The sequence below is a fragment of the Procambarus clarkii genome, chromosome 87, assembly GCF_040958095.1.
Source record: "Procambarus clarkii isolate CNS0578487 chromosome 87, FALCON_Pclarkii_2.0, whole genome shotgun sequence".
Classification (NCBI taxonomy): domain Eukaryota; kingdom Metazoa; phylum Arthropoda; class Malacostraca; order Decapoda; family Cambaridae; genus Procambarus; species Procambarus clarkii.
Window position 1 is genome coordinate 10292121 of NC_091236.1, and position 22101 is coordinate 10314221.

At 42.6% G+C, this 22101-nt stretch overlaps 1 protein-coding gene across 1 annotated transcript; it reads left to right on the forward strand.

Moving 5' to 3' along the window:
- Positions 1–9224: 9224 nt before the first annotated feature.
- On the forward strand, positions 9225–15906 carry LOC138358895 (uncharacterized). Its single transcript, XM_069317251.1, has 2 exons — positions 9225–9319; positions 15141–15906. Exons 1-2 carry the CDS (start codon positions 9225–9227, stop codon positions 15904–15906), a joined length of 861 nt encoding a protein of 286 aa, XP_069173352.1.
- Positions 15907–22101: the final 6195 nt, after the last annotated feature.

The following is a 22101-nucleotide window of genomic DNA, read 5'->3' on the forward strand; positions in this document are numbered from 1 at the left end:
GGTGGCCCAAGATGAGACGCCCCACTCCCACAGCTGGTGGCCCAAGATGAGACGCCCCACTCCCACAGCTGGTGGCCCAAGATGAGACGCCCCACTCCCACAGCTGGTGGCCCAAGATGAGACGCCCCACTCCCACAGCTGGTGGCCCAAGATGAGACGCCCCACTCCCACAGCTGGTGACCGAAGAGCCTCGATCTAACTAGTCAGTGGAAACAAAACCCCATAATACATAATTCCTAGATGAAATACTTGTCAGAAACCCCTTACGCCCTTCTTAAATAAAAAAAATATAAAAAATCAATAATAATAAAATAAAGACCCCTAAAACAGAGCTTCAAAATGTGTGTGAAAGCATCTGAGTGTGTATATGTGAACGCAACATTCATCTATACACATCCATATATACTGAAACACATGTGAAGAACCTCACACACACACTCACAGCTCCCTGACAAGAGAGAGAGCCAGCTTAGCTTAGCTGCCAACACCCACACATCGTGTCAGCAAGGCGGTCAGCCCGCCTGCTATCCTAACTCGTACCATATTTCCTCTACCTAAATTCTTCCCTTCACCTTTGCCTCTCCATCCTCTTCACTAACCCCCAATCTGGAACCAATCGTGTTGGCGCCGTGGAAAAGGAGAAACCTGCTGCATGGGTAACAGCTTCTTCTCCGTATCAACCTACCCAGACACTGCGCCCTGGAGAGGCCACTCCTAACCGACAACCAGAGCGTAACTCCATAGTCTCCTGAGACCGATGGATGCCTGCCTATGCCTGCTACCAGCACCAAATTCCTTAACATTATCTAGCTCCAAGTTCACAGCAACTCTCCCAGGAGAGGATCGAGGACGTGGTACAAGTTACCTCAAACAAACATACGTGATTTTAATATAATTGTCCCAAAGTTCCTTTACTTACAAATGGGAACTATATGAAGCAAAATTACTTCGTTATAACTAACAGACAAGAAAGAATACAAAGAGAGAAGCTAACACCTTAAGTTACAGCTATATTACAGGTACACAGTACCTGTAATATAGCTGGTAATTATCACTTTAGGTAATACTAATAATTATAATATAATCCGTAAGACAATTATTACTTAAGTTTGTTTTTTAATGTAAAGATGGACAAGGATGGATTGCAAGTATTATGAATTTATTTTGAAATTCATATGAGTATTTTTCAATGGAAAATCCATATCAGAGGTTTGTTTCTTAAATGATAAATATTTTCTTATGTATATAAGGAAATATTTTCATGATATATTATGAAATACAGCACTGTGGGTTTTGTACCTAGGTCAAGTACGTCAAAAATGGAACCTACTATTCCAGAGAACAGGATGGGGTGTGTGTGTGTGTGTGTGTGTGTGTGTGTGTGTGTGTGTGTGTGTGTGTGTGTGTGTGTGTGTGTGTGTGTGTGTGTGTGTGTGTGTGTGTGTGTGTGTGTATGTGTGTGTGTGTGTGTGTGTGTGTGTGTGTGTATGTGTGTGTGTGTGTGTGTGTGTATGTGTGTGTGTGTGTCCCATGTGGGTGTGTGATAGTGTGTGTGTGTGTGTGTGTGTGTGTGTGTGTGTGTGTGTATGTGTGTGTGTGTGTGTGTGTGTGTGTGTGTGTGTGTGTGTGTGTGTGTGTGTGTGTGTGTGTCCTATGTGGGTGTGTGTGAAGAATACAAGTTTGAAAAATACAACTTGGAGCAGAGATGCTACAAAAATGTAAGAGAGAGAGAGAGAGAGAGAGAGAGAGAGAGAGAGAGAGAGAGAGAGAGAGAGAGAGAGAGAGAGAGAGAGAGAGAGAGAGAGAGAGAGAGAGAACGGAGAGAAGATAAAATATACCCCATAAACAAGATGACGGGAAGAATGGCAAAAAAATCCCCCAAAATGAGCATCTAGAAGAGAGGGAATTTCAGCAGCAGAGTGAAAAATTGCCCGCCCATCCTCCCTTGGAGACGCCTCCAACAGAAAATGGGAAGTGGGTTGAAAGGCGGACGAAACATGAGAGACTATCTTAGACTTACTTAAGAGGTGTGAGTGAGGACAGATGAAGATGATGAGTTGTATGGGTGATAGCGATGATATCTTGCGGGTCTTGGACTCGCTGGATCACAATGGATCTCTGGAAGATGAGTTGCTATCAGAATCCTTCAAGTTTCTTCACGACATTTGCTAACATAGTCAAAAATAGTCAAAGAGTTAATGCTTCCACCTTCATTTTGCGTTACGAAAAATCTATTACGAGTCTTTAAAAAGATCTTGTTACTTGATGTGATCAAGGAACAATTTAATTTAGTTCTTGCAGGAGTTATGTATCATCATTTTCCGCAACAAACGCGGCCATTCATATAATGATAACCAAAATATATATAGAACTTCATGTGTCCTCCATGGACAGGGTTAGAGATCTGCTATACTAGATAGCAGGTTATTAAAGTGGCAGTCCAAGCAGGTTCTGGTTAATATGTGGGTCTGCGGGCTACCGCACGCAACCGCGGGGACACTAAAAGCCCCGAAATCATCTCAAGATAACCTCAAGATAACCTCAAGATAACCTTACCTAATGGCTCACTGGGTCATCAATAAAGCATCACCACTTCTTCCCCCGCAACGCTTTCTTTATTAATCTTTACTGAAATACTCACGTTTTCTATGCATCGGCCTTGATAGCTGAGTGGCTTGGGGGTTTGTACGTTTCCGGTTAAGATAAAACAGTTGGATTTCTTACGGAGTGGAAAATAAAGAAAACGGGATGCTCTCCTTGGCATTCTCTCCAGCATCTTCTCCCCCCCCCCTTCCCCCTCCCCAAACGCTTCCACAATATTAATATATATCTTCCACTCTCTAACTCTCTCTCTCTTGGTCTTAATAAACAACAGTTACTATGTTCAAGGAAATTTTCTTCCCCACACTCACTGAACTATAAGCTAGAAAAAACATGTATACATTTCCTTGCAAATACCTAATCGCTTCCATATTTTGCTCTTAATCCGAGAAAGTGTATATATTTGGTGTAATTCTCAGAGTGATTTTAGATACACTGTTCTCTGCTCGGTGTTTACTAGCAAGGGGGGGGGGGGGAGAATGGGGCTGACCCCTACCCGATAGCGCCAAGATCGTGGAACGGGATTCACGAAGCAGTTACGCAAGCACTTACGAACCTGTACATCTTTTCTTAATCTTTAGCGGCTTTGTTTACAATTATTAAGCAGTTATAATGAGCTCCGAAGCACCAGGAGGCTGTTTATAACAATAACAACAGTTGATTGGCAAGTTTTCATGTTTGTAAACTGTTTAATAAATGTCACCAAAGCCGTCAAAGATTGAGGAAAGATGTTCACGTTCGTAAGTGCTTGCATAAGTGCTTCGTGAATCTGGCCCCAGCTCTCCGGTAAACTCACGACATCCTGCAGTCTACGTCCTCGACTCCCAATCCATGATCCGCGGTTCGATCCCCGAGGACTACAAGAATAGTTAGGCACATTTCCTTCCTCCTCATGCCTCTGTTCACCTAGCAGTTCCAGAGGTACCCGTGAGACAGGCAACTGTTGTGGGTTGCGTCCTGGGAATGGTCAGTAGTCTACAGGGACTTCGATAAGCTGAAGTTCAAGGTTCGTGTCCCCGACAACGGCAGTTATACTTTCCTGTACATTAACGAATGTCTTCTGACTCCCGAAGCGCAAACTTAATAGAATAAGCTTATTGAAAAGGTTAGATAATCAGTATTGCACTTAATGCTTCATTGTCGAGTGTAATGCATCTTTTGTCTAGATAACAATCGACTTGAGAATGGTCCAGGACGGACCGAAACGTCGTCGTCCCTTCACCTTCTAGTGTGTGGTCTGGTTAACATCTTTTGTCTAGTTATCTTTATATCATCCTTCCTTCCCTCCCTCCGCCCTTCCCTATAAATAAATAAATAAATGTTTATTTAGGTAAGGTACATACATACAAGAGATTTTACAAAGTTTGTTGGATTAATAGATAGAGCTAGTACATACAATGCCTAAAGCCACTATTACGCAAAGCGTTTCGGGCAGGATCCCTCTCTCTTCTCCTCCTCTCCCTCTCTCCCTCCCACATGGAACAAGCAATAACAATTATCCCTACACCTCTTGAAGCATTATAATACATTTGTCCTCTTCACTTTGCTTCTATTTGTGTGTGTTCTAACTTTCCTCCATTACCGCCCCTCGTCTGCCTGCTTTACCTGTCATCTCAAAGTGTTTCTCCCCTTATATTCTCTCGTTCTCCCTCTCTCTCTCCCTCTCGCTAGTATGATGGAGCAGGCACGCCACACTGCCTCGCTGTCTCCTCTCGCCTCGATCCTCTTGATTCACTTCTTAAATTTACATGAGAACACAAATGTAAATCATCCCTCTGACACTCTCCCTTCACAGGCTTGAACCCTGGTGTCACGTGACCTCTACCTCCCCCCCCTCCCTGGTACTCACCTAGTTGTCACCTAGTTGTGTTAGCGGGGGTTGAGCTCTGGCTCTTTGGTCCCGCCTCTCAACCGTCAATCAACAGGTGTACAGATTCCTGAGCCTATTGGGCTCTATCATATCTACACTTGAAACTGTGTATGGAGTCAGCCTCCACCACATCACTGCCTAATGTGTGTGTGTGTGTGTGTGTGTGTGTGTGTGTGTGTGTGTGTGTGTGTGTGTGTGTGTGTGTGTGTCTGTCAGTGAGTCCCTTCAGGTCTGTGACAAGTCTAGTCGCGTTTCTCTGGACAACATGTTTAGTAAATACTATTTTTTAAGGTGGGGGACTTCGTACCAAGCTGCATATTTAAGAGTTGGTATAACGTACGTTGTATATAGATTTGTAAAGGCCTCTTTTTTTTTAAGGTTACTAAAGGTATTTCTATAAAGATTAGGGCCCAAGACTTTCAACACTCCCGCTAAATGTAAAAGCTATTACCTAACACATTTCCGTGAGAAATGCAACAGTTTTGGCCCCAACCAGAAACGTGTGGGCACAAGTAACTCATCTATCAATTTTCGATGCATCGAAAACGTTTATATTATGATGGTTTACGTTTTACTAAAGCGTCGTATTTTTAACGCTTTGGTCAATTCCATACAATTACAATGTTTTAGATGTGAAGATGGGTTACCAGGGAGCCGGTCGGCCGAGCGGACAGCACGCTGGACTTGTGATCCTGTGGTCCCGGGTTCGATCCCAGGCGCCGGCGAGAAACAATGGGCAGAGTGTCTTTCACCCTATGCCCCTGTTACCTAGCAGTAAAATAGGTACCTGGGTGTCAGTCAGCTGTCACGGGCTGCTTCCTGGGGGTGGAGGCCTGGTCGAGGACCGGGCCGCAGGGAGACTAAAGCCCCGAAATCATCTCATGATAACCTCAAGATAAGATAACCATACCATCCGGGCTGTGGTTCCTTCGTCGGCCTGCTTGTGGTGGCCATCAACAGTCTGCTTGATTGTATTCTGAATATTCATGAATATTCATGAATACATATTCTGAATTCTGAATAACTTGTATTCTGCTCCCAACAACTACCTGAAGGTAGTTACAGGTAAACTGTAATACTCACTACTAATAATCACATGGATTTGTAATTTGCATTAACACAAATTCAATAATGTTTCTATTAAAGATGCTTTTTACAATTTGTAACTGTAGAAGATCCTCTCCTAATCAATTTGGTGATAATTTTGACACAAATTAATAAATAAAACCATTGGATATTTACAGAATACATTTTCTTACTGAATATTTATATTACTAGAATAATATAAATTCTATTAAGGTTCTATTCTGTAAGACTATATTAATAGTCTTACATATTATATACATACAATATGTACATATATATATATATATATATATATATATATATATATATATATATATATATATATATATATATATATATATATATGTGTCGTACCTAGTAGCCAGAACGCACTTCTCAGCCTACTATGCAAGGCCCGATTTGCCTAATAAACCAAGTTTTCATGAATTAATTGTTTTTCGACTACCTAACCTACCTAACCTAACCTAACTTTTTCGGCTGCCTAACCGAACCTAACCTATAAAGATAGGTTAGGTTAGGTTAGGTAGGGTTGGTTAGGTTCGGTCATATATCTACGTTAATTTTAACTCAAATAAAAAAAAATTGCCCTCATACATAATGAAATGGGTAGCTTTATCATTTCATAAGAAAAAAATTAGAGAAAATATATTAATTCATGAAAACTTGGCTTATTAGGCAAATTGGGCCTTGCATAGTAGGCTGAGAAGTGCGTTCTGGCTACTAGGTACGACATATATATATATATATATATATATATATATATATATATATATATATATATATATATATATATATATATACGTAGCGAATGTCAAAATTTCAGATGTTTGGATGCATGACCTATATTGAATGTATCCCAATAGTTTCCCCTGGAAACACAAACCGAAACTGTCTCTATTTACCGCTTGTTACAACTTGTAATAAAGTTGTTACATCTTGGCTTAACGTGTTTATGACGTATTAGAACGTTGTTACAACTTGCTATATTGGTTGTTATAACTGGTTAGGTGTTAAAACTTGTTCCAACGTTGTACCAACGTCGTAGTTTGGGTGTATACAGGTTATTATGTTATTGACTCGTCCCTATGAAGGCTGTTTCTAACGAATAATTTTCCAATGGTGTTTTCATGTCAATCAAAATCTAAATATTTTTAATTATTAAAATAATTAAAAAAATAATACAAATAATTCATTGTCCGGTAGGACAGGGAGACAGTGTATATATACAGATTTGGCTTATATCGAGGCCCCCCCTCTCTCCCCTAGGATACAGAAGGGGGGGCGGGGGTTACAGGAAATGACCTCAACCCTTTCTGTCCCGCCAGGGATTCGAACCCGCTATTCTCTATTGTGAATTGAGAACGAACCCGACTGTACTGTAATTCTAGTGTGTGTGTAGTTAAGATATGATTGAAGATAACCATGTTGAGATATGATTGAAGATAACCCTGTTGAGATATGATTGAAGATAACCATGTTGAGATATGATTGAAGATAACCCTGTTGAGATATGATTGAAGATAACCATGTTGAGATATGATTGAAGATAACCCTGTTGAGATATGATTGAAGATAACCATGTTGAGATATGATTGAAGATAACCATGTTGAGATATGATTGAAGATAACCCTGTTGAGATATGATTGAAGATAACCATGTTGAGATATGATTGAAGATAACCATGTTGAGATATGATTGAAGATAACCCTGTTGAGATATGATTGAAGATAACCATGTTGAGATATGATTGAAGATAACCCTGTTGAGATATGATTGAAGATAACCATGTTGAGATATGATTGAAGATAACCCTGTTGAGATATGATTGAAGATAACCATGTTGAGATATGATTGAAGATAACCATGTTGAGATATGATTGAAGATAACCATGTTGAGATATGATTGAAGATAACCATGTTGAGATATGATTGAAGATAACCATGTTGAGATATGATTGAAGATAACCCTGTTGAGATATGATTGAAGATAACCATGTTGAGATATGATTGAAGATAACCATGTTGAGATATGATTGAAGATAACCATGTTGAGATATGATTGAAGATAACCATGTTGAGATATGATTGAAGATAACCCTGTTGAGATATGATTGAAGATAACCATGTTGAGATATGATTGAAGATAACCATGTTGAGATATGATTGAAGATAACCATGTTGAGATATGATTGAAGATAACCCTGTTGAGATATGATTGAAGATAACCATGTTGAGATATGATTGAAGATAACCATGTTGAGATATGATTGAAGATAACCCTGTTGAGATATGATTGAAGATAACCATGTTGAGATATGATTGAAGATAACCATGTTGAGATATGATTGAAGATAACCATGTTAAGATATGATCGAAGATAACCATGTTAAGATATGATCGAAGATAACCATGTTGAGATATGATCGAAGATAACCATGTTGAGATATGATCGAAGATAACCATGTTAAGATATGATCGAAGATAACCATCTTAAGATATGATCGAAGATAACCATGCCAAGACCCTACAAATTCCACAGTGGCAAGTTAATGGAGGTGATTATAGAATTTATGTTATCTACAGTTTCTTGGATCAGTTTAGTGGGCAGTGGTGAAATATATTTGTAAAAACTACATTTACCGCAAAGATGTGCCTAATACAAGCATCAAAAGCTACATATATATGTAGAATATCATGTTATATCTTTTGAATAGTAATTCCTAATAAATATTTAATTCGACAGAACATTGAAGGCAATTTAAATATTACTGCAACGTATCCCAGTCGTTTAATAATTTAATGTGGCTACCCCTCAAAAAATTGAATCTCCACTTTTTACGTTTTCTTTTCCTCTCTGATATATCAGTTTTCTTCGGATAATATTTAACAGTAACTATATTATAAAATATTTCATCCGGACATCTAATGGAGGGGGATTTCTTACATTTTGTTTTGTTTACACAAGTGGGTACAGAAGCAGATGACTTATATGACCCGTTTTGTGTGTGATTTTGGAAGCATTATTATGGAGTCAACCCTATATAACTATCTCACTTACTAGATCTCAGTTTTTAAGATTGTTCCCATGGTGTAGCCTTTTTATTTTCCCGCCTTTTTTATTCTTCCCGCCTTTTTATTTTCCCGCCTTTTTAGTTTCCCGCCTTTTTTATTCTTCCCGCCTTTTTCATTCTTCCCGCCTTTTTCATTCTTCCCGCCATCCATGCTGGACTCTCCAATAACGTATATGACATTAAGAACGTTTCATAAGCTTTTGTCCTCGTATTCTTCATTCCTAGAATTCCATCATTGGTATATACACTGCACATGTGTGACGCGCTATGCAGGTGTGTATTGTAGAGAATCGTAATATGGTTGGTTATGCAATGCAGGTGCGAGAAGTTGGGGTAGTGTGGTGTGCAGGTGTAGAAAGGCGAAGGGTCTGAGGTGCAGGTGTGTATTGTAGAGAATCGTAATATGGTTGGTTATGCAATGCAGGTGCGAGAAGTTGGGGTAGTGTGGTGTGCAGGTGTAGAAAGGCGAAGGGTCTGAGGTGCAGGTGTAGAAAGGCGAGGGGTCTGATGTGCAGGTGTAGAAAGGCGAGGGGTCTGAGGTGCAGGTGTAGATGGGCACAATTCTGTGGTATGCAAATGTTGGCCTGATGGGCAGATGTGGGCAAGTCTGGTGGAGTACAGATGTAGACGTGTTCCAAATGCAGGTGGGGGCGAGTCCAAGATGCAGGTGTGGGTTTCTCTGGAATACAGGTGTGTATGGAATGACCTGTGCGCTAACCCAGTCGTGCCTTGTTTTTGTCACACTGCTGACCTGCGTGTTCAGTATCTCCGGGGAATAAGGGCCTAGCGCACGCGGCCTCTGACCTGTGCCTATTCAGTTATCCTTCCCAAGGCCAGTAATTATTATTATTATTATTTTCGACCACAGACGTGGCCAGACATTTACACCACCAACCAGCATATATATACATTTCCAGCTGCCCTCCATGGACAGGGTGAAAGATCTGTTAAACATATAGTTCAGTGATTTGTTGAACAATCAATTACAGAAGGTGATTGTAGTGCTTTTGAAATGGTAATCTAACCTACATATATACATATACAGATTTACCTCTCCTACATAAACAGTGTTCGAGGTGTGGTTTATATAGAGGCATCAATGTGCGTTTATAAAGGTGAAATGCAATTCTGACAGGCATACACATATATACATTTACATATATATGTGTATATGCACATACACATATACATTTATATCTTAGACGTGCAGTTACCATCACATACGTGTCTATACCTATGGGATTATTTATTTTATACGTCCGTATAAGGTGAATAATTTATAAATTATTATTTATGGTATTAAATTAATTATATAAGAAAATAATTTATAAGGTGAATAATTTACACCTTATATGTCCGTATAAGGAGAAGAATTTTCACCCTATAAATTATTTTCCGGGACCTGCTGCATTGGTAACAGCTTCTCTGCATCAACCTACCCTGGCTTTGCGCCCTGGAGAAGCCACTCCAGACCGACAGCCAGAGCACAACTCCATAGTCTCCTGAGACTGATGGATGCCTACTACTACTACTATACGACCGTATAAGGTGAATAATTGCCCAACCTGTACGACGAGATTACTATATTCCAAGTGGCAAGTCTTTATGATATACAGAGAGGGAGAGGGTATGTCTGGCCAATACCTGAGGGCCGTGGAGGTCATCTTGAGGTTATCTTGAGATGATTTCGGGGCCTTTTTAGTGTCCCCGCGGCCCGGTCCTCGACCAGGCCTCCACCCGCAGGAAGCAGCCCGTGACAGCTGACTAACACCCAGGTACCTATTTTACTACTAGGTAATAGGGGCATAGGGTGAAAGAAACTCTGCCCATTGTTTCTCGCCGGCGCCTGGGATCGAACCCAGGACCACAGGATCACAAGTCCAGCGTGCTGTCCGCTCGGCCGACCAGCTCCCAAGAATACACAAAGTGGTTTATTCCATATAGCAGAAGCCCTCGTCAGATGAAACTATGCCAGAGTTAATCTCATATCAGAGTGAGATTATCTCCCAGAATGATGCTATTTCTGTGTCAATTTTGAGTATAAAAGTGATCCACCTGTTAACAGCCACAGCACGGGGCCCGTGTTCGAACCCCACAACACTTCCCACTCTCCTCCAAAATGTTATGTGTTAATTCTAGTTTCAAGACCTTTTTAATTTTTATTTTTTTATTATTTTTATATGAAGGTGAGAGAGAAATAATGAAATGTCGTTATATGAAACAAAACATACACTCCTTTGAGAGAGAGAGAGAGAGAGAGAGAGAGAGAGAGAGAGAGAGAGAGAGAGAGAGAGAGAGAGAGAGAGAGAGAGAGAGAGAGAGAGAGAGAGAGAGGGAGAGAGAGAGGGGGAGAGAGAGAGAGAGAGAGAGAGAGAGAGAGAGAGAGAGAGAGAGAGAGAGAGAGAGAGAGAGAGAGAGAGAGAGAGAGAGAGAGAGAGAGGGAGAGAGAGAGAGAGAAAGAAAGAGAGAGAGAGAGAGAGAGAGAGAGAGAGAGAGAGAGAGAGAGAGAGAGAGAGAGAGAGAGAGAGAGAGAGAGGGAGAGAGAGGGAGAGAGAGAGGGAGAGAGAGAGAGAGAGAGAGAGAGAGAGAGAGAGAGAGAGAGAGAGAGAGAGAGAGAGAGAGAGAGAGAGAGAGAGGGAGAGAGAGAGGGGGAGAGAGAGAGAGAGAGAGAGAGAGAGAGAGAGAGAGAGAGAGAGAGAGAGAGAGAGAGAGAGAGAGAGAGAGAGAGAGAGAGAGAGAGAGAGGGAGAGAGAGAGGGGGAGAGAGAGAGAGAGAGAGAGAGAGAGAGAGAGAGAGAGAGAGAGAGAGAGAGAGAGAGAGAGAGAGAGAGAGAGAGAGAGGGAGAGAGAGAGAGAGAAAGAAGAGAGAGAGAGAGAGAGAGAGAGAGAGAGAGAGAGAGAGAGAGAGAGAGAGAGAGAGAGAGAGAGAGAGAGAGAGAGAGAGAGAGTATATAAATATAGGGGTACCACCTCTGGTGCAATTGTGGAGACCCACAGCATCCGAGAAGAGAATATAAGGCATTCAAAAAAGAATTTGATATGGAGTCAATTTCCTTTGTCAGGTCACTGACATATTATAAACAGTGTTAGTGTGTGTGTGTGTGTGTGTCTATTTTTTCTTTGTATTTATTATTTGTGTCTGCAGAATTGACCTATTAGCTCTTGGTCCCCGCCTTTATAACCCATCTATTTTTCCACTATTATATCTACTACATATACATATATTTATCTCTAACACAAACACATCAGCGGCTTATGCCAGGCTGGCCAACATACGAACGGCATTCAGAAACTTGTGTAAAGAATCATTCAGAACTTTGTATACCACATGTCAGGCCAATCCTGGAGTATGCAGCCCCAGCATGGAGTCCATATCTAGTCAAGGATAAGACTAAACTGGAAATGGTTCAAAGGTTTGCCACCAGACTAGTACCCGAGCTGAGAGGTATGAGCTACGAGGAGAAACTACGAGAATTAAACCTCACGTCACTGGAAGACAGTAGAGTTAGGGAGGACATGATCACCACATACAAGATTTTCAAAGGACTTGACAGGGTTGGTTATCTTGAGGTTATCTTGAGATGATTTTCGGGGCTTTTAGTGTCCCCGCGGCCCGGTCCTCGACCAGGCCTCCACCCCCAGGAAGCAGCCCGTGACAGCTGACTAACACCCAGGTACCTATTTACTGCTAGGTAACAGGGGCATAGGGTGAAAGAAACTCTGCCCATTGTTTCTCGCCGGCGCCTGGGATTGAACCCAGGACCACAGGATCACAAGTCCCGCGTGCTGTCCGCTCGGCCGACCGGCTCCCTTGGTTGACAAAGACAGGCTATTTAACACAAGGGGCACACGCACTAGGGGACACAGGTGGAAACTGAATGCCCAAATGAGCCACAGAGACACTAGAAAGAACTTTTTTAGTGTCAGAGTGGTTGTCAAATGGAATGCATTAGGCAGTGATGTGGTGGAGGCTGACTCCATACACAGTTTCAAGTGTAGATATGATTGAGCCCAATAGGCTCAGGAACCTGTACACCTGTTGATTGACGATTGAGAGGCGGGACCAAAGAGCCAGAGCTCAACCCCCGCAAGCACAATTAGGTGAGTACACACACAAAAGAGTATCTCCTCTACAAACATTCAAGAGTTACACCGGAGATACAGCGTACAAAACCTTGTATCAGAATCACCTATACTGTTCCATTAACAACCTCGTTAACCTATGCATCTCCCTCTCCTGGTTTCTCTTTACTGCTGATGAGTCTATTTTCAAAGAATAATCTCTAAACTATGAGTTTGTTCTAGTTACCGTTCAATTAACTCATTGTTTACACGTTTTCTCTACCGCGTTTTCTTTATTTATATTATCTTGAGCGCCTTAAATCTATATTACAATCTTTGATCACGTCAGTAACTGCTCTCCCGAATACCCGTATGGGATCTAGGTCTATAAACATAGGCCTACACTATCGTGCTATCCCTAAAAAACTGTTTAATGTCCTTATATTCCAATTGCTGGGAGACAGGAAGCCTGAGCATATATATATATATATATATGTCGTACCTAGTAGCCAGAACGCACTTCTATGCCTACTATTCAAGGCCCGATTTGCCTAATAAGCCAAGTTTTCATGAATTAGTATATTTTCTCTAATTTTTTTCTTATGAAATTATAAAGCTACCCATTTCATTACGTATGACGTCAATTTTTTTTTATTGGAGTTAAAATTAATGTAGATATATGACCGAACCTAACCAACCCTACCTAACCTAACCTAACCTATCTTTATCGGTTAGGTTAGGTTAGGTAGCCGAAAACGTTAGGTTAGGTAGTCGAAAAACAATTAATTCATGAAAACTTGGCTTATTAGGCAAATCGGGCCTTGAATAGTAGGCATAGAAGTGCGTTCTGGCTACTAGGTACGACATATATATATATATATATATATATATATATATATATATATATATATATATATATATATATATATATATATATATATATATTAGTATATTTTAGTAGCAGTCTGTCTTGTAAACATTTGTTAAATATGACCGAAAAGGAAAGATTAATAATTCTAAGACGAATTTTCTCAATATTTCTTGTGTTTCTTTTCACTGTCGATGGTAATTGAAAAATCAATTCTCCAAAATTCATTTTTATTTCTAGTCTGACGCAACGCTTGAACGCGTTTCGTAATAACTTATTACATTTTCAAAGACTTTAGTTTACACACACACAACTGTAACCTGAAAACAGAGTTTTACTTAATGCTAACATTGAACAGCTTGTCTTATATACTCGCATTTGGGTGAGGTGATATGGTACAACAGTTTTGGATGAGGTGAACAAACTTGTGACCAACACAAGACAGAACACGGAACAATGGGTATTAATTGGATATGAGAACATAAGAATGGAAGTAACTGCAAAGGGCCTATTGGCCTATACTTCCTCTTGATGCTTTTATATTGGTTTGGAGTCTTGAAGTGGGTAGAATATAGTTGTGCATTAATTGGCTGTTGATTGCTGGTGTTGACTTCTTGATGAGTAGTGCCTCGCAGATGTCGAGCCGCCTGCTATCGCTGTATCTATCAGAAATTATCGATATATGTATATATATATATAATGTGTATGTGTGTGTGTATATATGAGTGACTTTACATGAGAGAAGAACCAGGAGACCGTGGCCACGTCACCCAGACTCCAGACCCAACTGTTCCACTTTAAGACGCTGAAGGCAGAATATAACCCACACTGCTAGTACTATGGTAAGCCCCCCACCAGCCCCAAGAATGTCTCACACTACAAAGCCTTGATGTAGGTCATGCTCGAAGCAGATAGAAAAGAGAGAGAGAGAGAGAGAGAGAGAGAGAGAGAGAGAGAGAGAGAGAGAGAGAGAGAGAGAGAGAGAGAGAGAGAGAGAGAGAGAGAGGAGAGAGGGAGAGAGAGAGAGAGAGAGAGAGAGAGAGAGAGAGAGAGAGAGAGAGAGAGAGAGAGAGAGAGAGAGAGAGAGAGAGAGAGAGGAGAGAGAGAGAGAGGGAGAGAGAGAGAGAGAGAGAGAGAGAGAGAGAGAGAGAGAGAGAGAGAGAGAGAGAGAGAGAGAGAGAGAGAGAGAGAGAGAGAGAGAGAGAGAATGTTTTGGACCCATGGAAGCTGTTGATCTACAATAAACTCCCCTCAAAGCATAGTAATTTAGCTCTCAGATACATGTGCACCTGATTAGGTTGGTCAGGTGCGACAAGCTGTCACCTGGGGAGCAGTAATGAGAACTCACACCTCCCGCTGACAAGTCCTCATCAAACCTGCCTATACTGGACATTTCCTATATATTCTATATCATTACTACCCCCTTTTCCCGGCCCCCCCCCCCCCTGTACCTGTAATTAGATGGTGATTAATATTAATCCCGGAGTTCATAAAGGTCGGCTAGACTCCCCGTGCGGCCGTGGCGACAATACAGCAAAAATATAAATTTATAAATGGAATAAAATCCCAAATCTACATTTAGAAATCTGAAATCCGATTTCCGAACTCTGAAATTGGAAATCTCCACTCTGAAACCCGACTTCCGAACTCTGAAATTGGAAATCTCCACTCTGAAACCCGACTTCCGAACTCTGAAATTGGAAATCTCCACTCTGAAACCCGACTTCCGAACTCTGAAATTGGAAATCTCCACTCTGAAACCCGACTTCCGAACTCTGAAATTGGAAATCTCCACTCTGAAACCCGACTTCCGAACTCTGAAATTGGAAATCTCCACTCTGAAACCCGACTTCCGAACTCTGAAATTGGAAATCTCTACTCTGAAACCCGATTTCCGAACTCTGAAATTGGAAATCTCCACTCTGAAACCCGATTTCCGAACTCTGAAATTGGAAATCTCCACTCTGAAACCCGACTTCCGAACTCTGAAATTGGAAATCTCCACTCTGAAACCCGATTTCCGAACTCTGAAATTGGAAATCTCCACTCTGAAACCCGACTTCCGAACTCTGAAATTGGAAATCTCCACTCTGAAACCCGACTTCCGAACTCTGAAATTGGAAATCTCTACTCTGAAACCCGATTTCCGAACTCTGAAATTGGAAATCTCCACTCTGAAACCCGATTTCCGAACTCTGAAATTGGAAATCTCCACTCTGAAACCCGACTTCCGAACTCTGAAATTGGAAATCTCCACTCTGAAACCCGATTTCCGAACTCTGAAATTGGAAATCTCCAATCTGAAACCCGATTTTGGAAATCTCACATATACGATATCGGAAATCTGAGTGTCGTTACAATAGCCGCGGTGATACTTTCTATTGTTCAAATTGCGACCATCTGGGAATGATCGGATGTACTCAAAAAAAAAAAAAAATTCTTTTCGAAATCGTCAAGTAATTGACATGAACACGCCAGAGAGACGACGTCTTGGGGCTAGCTGAAGACACTGAGAGATGAACTGATCTGCCGTTCATATTACATTGTTCATTACTGTTCAAATGTGTTCTGTAAACCCATGAGATGATTGATTGATGAAGATTCAGCCACCTAAAAGGTGGCACGGGCATGAATAGCCCGTAAGTGGTGGCCCTTTTGAGCCATTACCAGTATCAATAGCTGATACTGGAGATCTGTGGAGGTGCGACAGCACCCTGCGTGACGGGAGATGTCTCCCGTCCAAACCCATGAGTTTACATAAGATGTTATGTACGGACGGCACCTAATATCTTAAATAAGAACTTGTTCAAAACAAGACCAAACGACAAGCAATTTTACAGTCATCTTAGAGAGCTGCTTGCTCCCAATCTTCAATCCCGGGTTCGATACCCAGATGAAACAGAAATGGTCGGCGGCTTTCCCTTTCACACGACTCCCTAACCTATCAACGGTATAGGTTAAGTAATAATTGTAATTAAGAAGCAATAAGATGCTTATCTTAACATACTAAGGTTAGGTGAGGTCGGTGTTTTCTATGAAGCTTTTCAAGGTAAACTAAAATATTCACAATCAATTAGTATGTCACATATTCACTTATTAAATAAGCCAATATTGACTATAAGCAATGATGGGGTTGGAGCCTGGAATAACTTTACATTCATAAAAGACCGTACGAGCTCAGAAACCCCACGAGGTTGTACATAACAATAAAAACCTCGACTTGTGTAGTTTCCAACCTCGTAAACTGTTTAATAAATGTAAAATCAAAGCCGAAATAATTAAGGAAAAGACGAGTATACACCTGGTCTGAGAGTCATAAAGACTAGTATACACCTGGTCTGAGAGCCATAAAGACTAGTATACACCTGGTCTGAGAGTCATAAAGACTAGTATACACCTGGTCTGAAAGCCATAAAGACTAGTATACACCTGGTCTGAGAGTCATAAAGACTAGTATACACCTGGTCTAAGAGTCATAAAGACGAGTATACACCTGGTCTGAGAGCCATAAAGACTAGTATACACCTGGTCTGAGAGCCATAAAGACGAGTATACACCTGGTCTGAGAGCCATAAAGACGAGTATACACCTGGTCTGAGAGTCATAAAGACGAGTATACACCTGGTCTGAGAGCCATAAAGACGAGTATACACCTGGTCTGAGAGCCATAATGACAAGTATACACCTGGTCTGAGAGCCATAAAGACGAGTATACACCTGGTCTGAGAGCCATAATGACAAGTATACACCTGGTCTGAGAGCCATAAAGACGAGTATACACCTGGTCTGAGAGCCCCAAAGACGAGTATACACCTGGTCTGAGAGCCCCAAAGACGAGTACACACGTGGCCCGAGAGAGAGAGACAGTGGCCAATCTGACATACGAGACCATCTCCCTTAAGTCTGACCTTGGCACGTGTTGTCTTCCACTTCAACACAATATAATTGTCCTTTTGCCTTCCCCTTCCCTACCCACACCTCCCCCCACCCCATCTCATATATATATATTTATATATATATATATATATACACATATACACACAGCATCAGCAGCAGACACAACATCAGATACACATGATGTGTGACACATCAGACATCAAACTGAGATACACACATCAGGAAAATTATTATAAACCGAGACAAGACACGCCTTCACAATGCTCTACACAACCCTCCATAGTCTGCGGCACCGGCATGGAGGGGCCTCATCTCAAGAAACAGGAAATATTTACCCAGGTATTTATTTTATTATATTACCTCAGCCTTCCCTGGATGCTGAGGGAGGCTCATCTCAGCGTGCTGGAACCACTTGAACTGGTCGGTAATGGCGCGGCCTCGCTTATCCTGCAGGTCGGTGTTCGAGCCCTGACGGTCAAAGTGGTTGGGCACCAATCCATCCCTCCGTCCTATCCTATACCGTTGTCCTCGTATCCCTTCCAAGTGCTATATATACTCATACTGACTTATTAGCGCATTCTCCTGATAATTACCTATATCTCATTACGTTGAAGGTGAGAGAATCAGAGGGGACATGATAACAACGTACAAGATCTTACCGAGAACTGACAGAGTTGACAGAGAGGCATTGTTTAAAATGATAAATGGCAGGAGAGGAGACGGGTGGATGCTGGGGACACAGACGTCAGAGACGTTAGACGTCAGAGACGTCAGGAAAACGTCTGACAGAAAGGGGGGAAGTGATCCATCAGGAGAAAGCGCCACGCCATTACGACTATATAGCCCTTGGAAGGGGTCAGGATAAGGATTTGGGATGGGACGGGGGGAAGGAATGGTACAGAAAGACAGACGGAGACAGAGGGGACAGGAAGACAGGAGGGAAAGTGTGCTGGAGGACAATAAACGCTGTGATGAGGGCCACGATTCTCTGAATGGACAATTGTGAATTGAGTAGTAAGTGGTAGCTCTGAGGTGGACAAGAGTTGTCTAACTCAGTGAGTTAGTACACACGTTGAGAGAGAGAGAGAGAGAGAGAGAGAGAGAGAGAGAGAGAGAGAGAGAGAGAGAGAGAGAGAGAGAGAGAGAGAGAGAGAGAGAGAGAGAGAGACAAAGAGAGAGAGAGAGAGAGAGAGAGAGAGAGAGAGAGAGAGAGAGAGAGAGAGAGAGAGAGAGAGAGAGAGAGAGAGAGAGAGAGAGAGAGAGAGAGACAAAGAGAGAGAGAGAGAGAGAGAGAGAGAGAGAGAGAGAGAGAGAGAGAGAGAGAGAGAGAGAGAGAGAGAGAGAGAGAGAGAGAGAGAGAGAGAGAGAGAGAGAGAGAGAGAGAGAGAGCGCTTGTGATCAAAGACAAACAAAAATCACAAGAAATAAAGAAAACCAAAAGAATTTGACCACTGACTAAAGCAAACATAAAAGTGAACCCCTTTCTAATTTACCGTCAAGCGCCGTCTATTTGTAATCCTGTCAGCGCGTCACCTGCGTCTGAAGACCAGCCATCAACGGTAAGACAGTCCTCGGGGGGCCTTAGAAATGTCAGGCCGAGCTCTAGTCCCTGGGCCCACTCTCCCGTGGCTAACAATGCGACAGGAAGGTGACCCAAACCCCACTCGTTAAGATCTGCTGGGATATCAAGCGCTTCTCAAATGATCTTTAAGTGTGAAGTTCTCCTCGGAGGTCACTTTGAGACGACCTTATCCGCCTCAGGACGTTTGGCGCTTAAAATGTGGAAACTGTCGGCGGCATATAATGTAAATAAGGGGGTGGGGGGGTGGAGGGTGGGGGGTAAGTGGGGGGGTGGGTGGGGGGTAGGGTAGGGATTGTTTCAGGTGGTGGCTGTCAGCCCTGTGGTATGAAGGGCACCTCTTGTTTGTCACCACTACCACCACTACTACCACCACTATCACCACTACCACAACCGCCAACACCACCACCACTAACACCATCACTACCACCACCACCACTATCATCACTACCACCACCACCTCCACCACCACCACCACCACCACCATCATCACCACTCACCACCACGACCTTATCTATTACAAACAATTGTTAAAATATAAGTTCCCACAGGAAACTCAACTCAATAATGAACCCAAAAAGCCAGTAATAACTAATAGCGTTACATTATATAACCATACAGAAGCGCATAATTAAAACCAACTAACACTCAATTAAAAAATACGACATTCATAATACGTTATTAGACAGGTGTTATTAAACGTGACAGAAGGGTGATATCAATGATTCTAGAACGAATATTCTCTATGTTGTTGTTGTTATAGATACAGCTACTGGGAACAAGTTCCAAATAGCACGGGCTATGGTGAGCCCGTGACTTACCTGGGACAGGAGCGGGGCAAGTAGCACGGGCTATGGTGAGCCCGTGACTTACCTGGCACAGGAGCGGGGCAAGTAGCACGGGCTATGGTGAGCCCGTGACTTACCTGGCACAGGAGCCGTGCTGCTACAAGGAGACTGGCAGGTCGTAGATTAACCCATAGTGATTAATCCATTAATCCAAGTTAATGGGTTAATCAGATTAACCCATTAATCCAAGGGTGGTTCACCTCACCTTTGGTTATGTATTCGACGGCTCTAAAGTTGTAACCTACCGGACTATTCATGCCCGTACCACCTCTTGGGTGGCTTAATCTCAATCAATCAATTGTAACCCACTTGTAATCTGTCTTTGATAATGTTGACAAGTGTCAACAAAACGCGGCCCATTGCATAACAATGCAAAAAATGAACTTTGGAGTGTTAATTTTTCAATTACCTTCTCAAGTGAAGAAACAAATTCGAATAGGAGGGCCGGGGTCGAGCCCCATTCCCCCCACCCCCATGTTTGAAATGACAAATCACACTAATTTTTAATCTACTGACGAAGCCTGTCTATCTTTCTTCAATCAGGCGTGCTGTCCACCAGACATGCTGTCCACCAAGCATGCTGTCCACCAGACATGCTGTCCGCCAGACATGCTGTCCACCAGGCATGCTGTCCACCAGACATGCTGTCCGCCAGACATGCTGTCCACCAGACATGCTGTCCACCAGACATGCTGTCCACCAGACATGCTGTCCACCAGACATGCTGTCCACCAGACATGCTGTCCACCAGACATGCTGTCCACCAGGCATGCTGTCCACCAGACATGCTGTCCACCAAGCATGCTGTCCACCAGACATGCTGTCCGCCAGACATGCTGTCCACCAGACATGCTGTCCACCAGACATGCTGTCCGCCAGACATGCTGTCCACCAGACATGCTGTCCACCAGACATGCTGTCCACCAGACATGCTGTCCACCAGGCATGCTGTCCACCAGACATGCTGTCCACCAGGCATGCTGTCCACCAGACGTGCTGTCCACCAGACGTGCTGTCCACCAGACATGCTGTCCACCAGGCATGCTGTCCACCAGGCGTGCTGTCCACCAGGCGTGCTGTCCACCAGGCACAGGGACGTCCAGGTACAGAGATAAGAGTGATAACATCTGGTGTTGACACAGGAGGGCAGCACTGCCTGGGGGCTGCAGGTGATACAAAGGCCTACAGTATATCCCCTCCCCCCCCCCTCCAGGGGTCTTCGTGGCGATGTGGGCAACGTGAGGAGTTTCCTCTAGCGTGTCCTCAGATGACAGGTAGCACGGTGCTCGTGTCCTGGGGCCAGATTCACGAAGCACTTACGCAAGCACTTACGGGCGTGTACGTCTTTCCTCAATCTTTGACGGCTTTGGTTACATTTATTAAACAGTTTACAAGCATGAAAACTTGCCAATCAACTGTTGTTATTGTTATAAACAGCCTCCTGGTGCTTCGGAGCTCATTATAACTGTTTAATAATTGTAAACAAAGCCGCCAAAGATTGAGAAAAGATGGACAGGTTCGTAAGTCCTTGCATAACTGCTTCGTGAATCTGGCCCCCTGGTGGTGTGTGTACATGGGGAGTACTGACCTAGTTGTGCTGGTCGAGGTTGAGCTTCGCCTCTCTGGTCCCGCCTCTCAACCGTCAATCAACTGCTGTACAGGTTCCTGAGCCTATTAGGCTCTATCATATTTATACTTGAAACTGTGTATGGAGTCAGCCTCCACCACATCATCTGTCCAGTGAATTCTGTCTGTTAACTACTCTGACACTGAAAAAATTATTTCTAATGTCTATGTGGTTCATTTTAGTACTCGATTTTCACCTGTGTCCCAGGAGAAAGTGCCACCCGTCCTAAACTGCCTTGTCAATTCCTCCATCAAAGAATTTTCTATGAGGTAATCATGTCTCCCCTAACTTTTCTCTCTTCCATGTGACATGAGCTTTAATTCCAGCAACTTTTTTCCCTGCAATTCATGTCTCTCAGCTCCGGGACTAGTCTGGTGCCATACCTCAGAATTTTCTCTAACTTCGTCTTGTGTTTGACTCCACACACACTTAAGGAGTCTATGCTGGACCTAAGTGTACCAGGCTAGTGGTGTCCCGTCTTCCCAGCACCTGTTATGTGAGTGTGTGTGTGTAAAGGCTAATTTATACAATAACAATAATATATATATATATATATATATATATATATATATATATATATATATATATATAT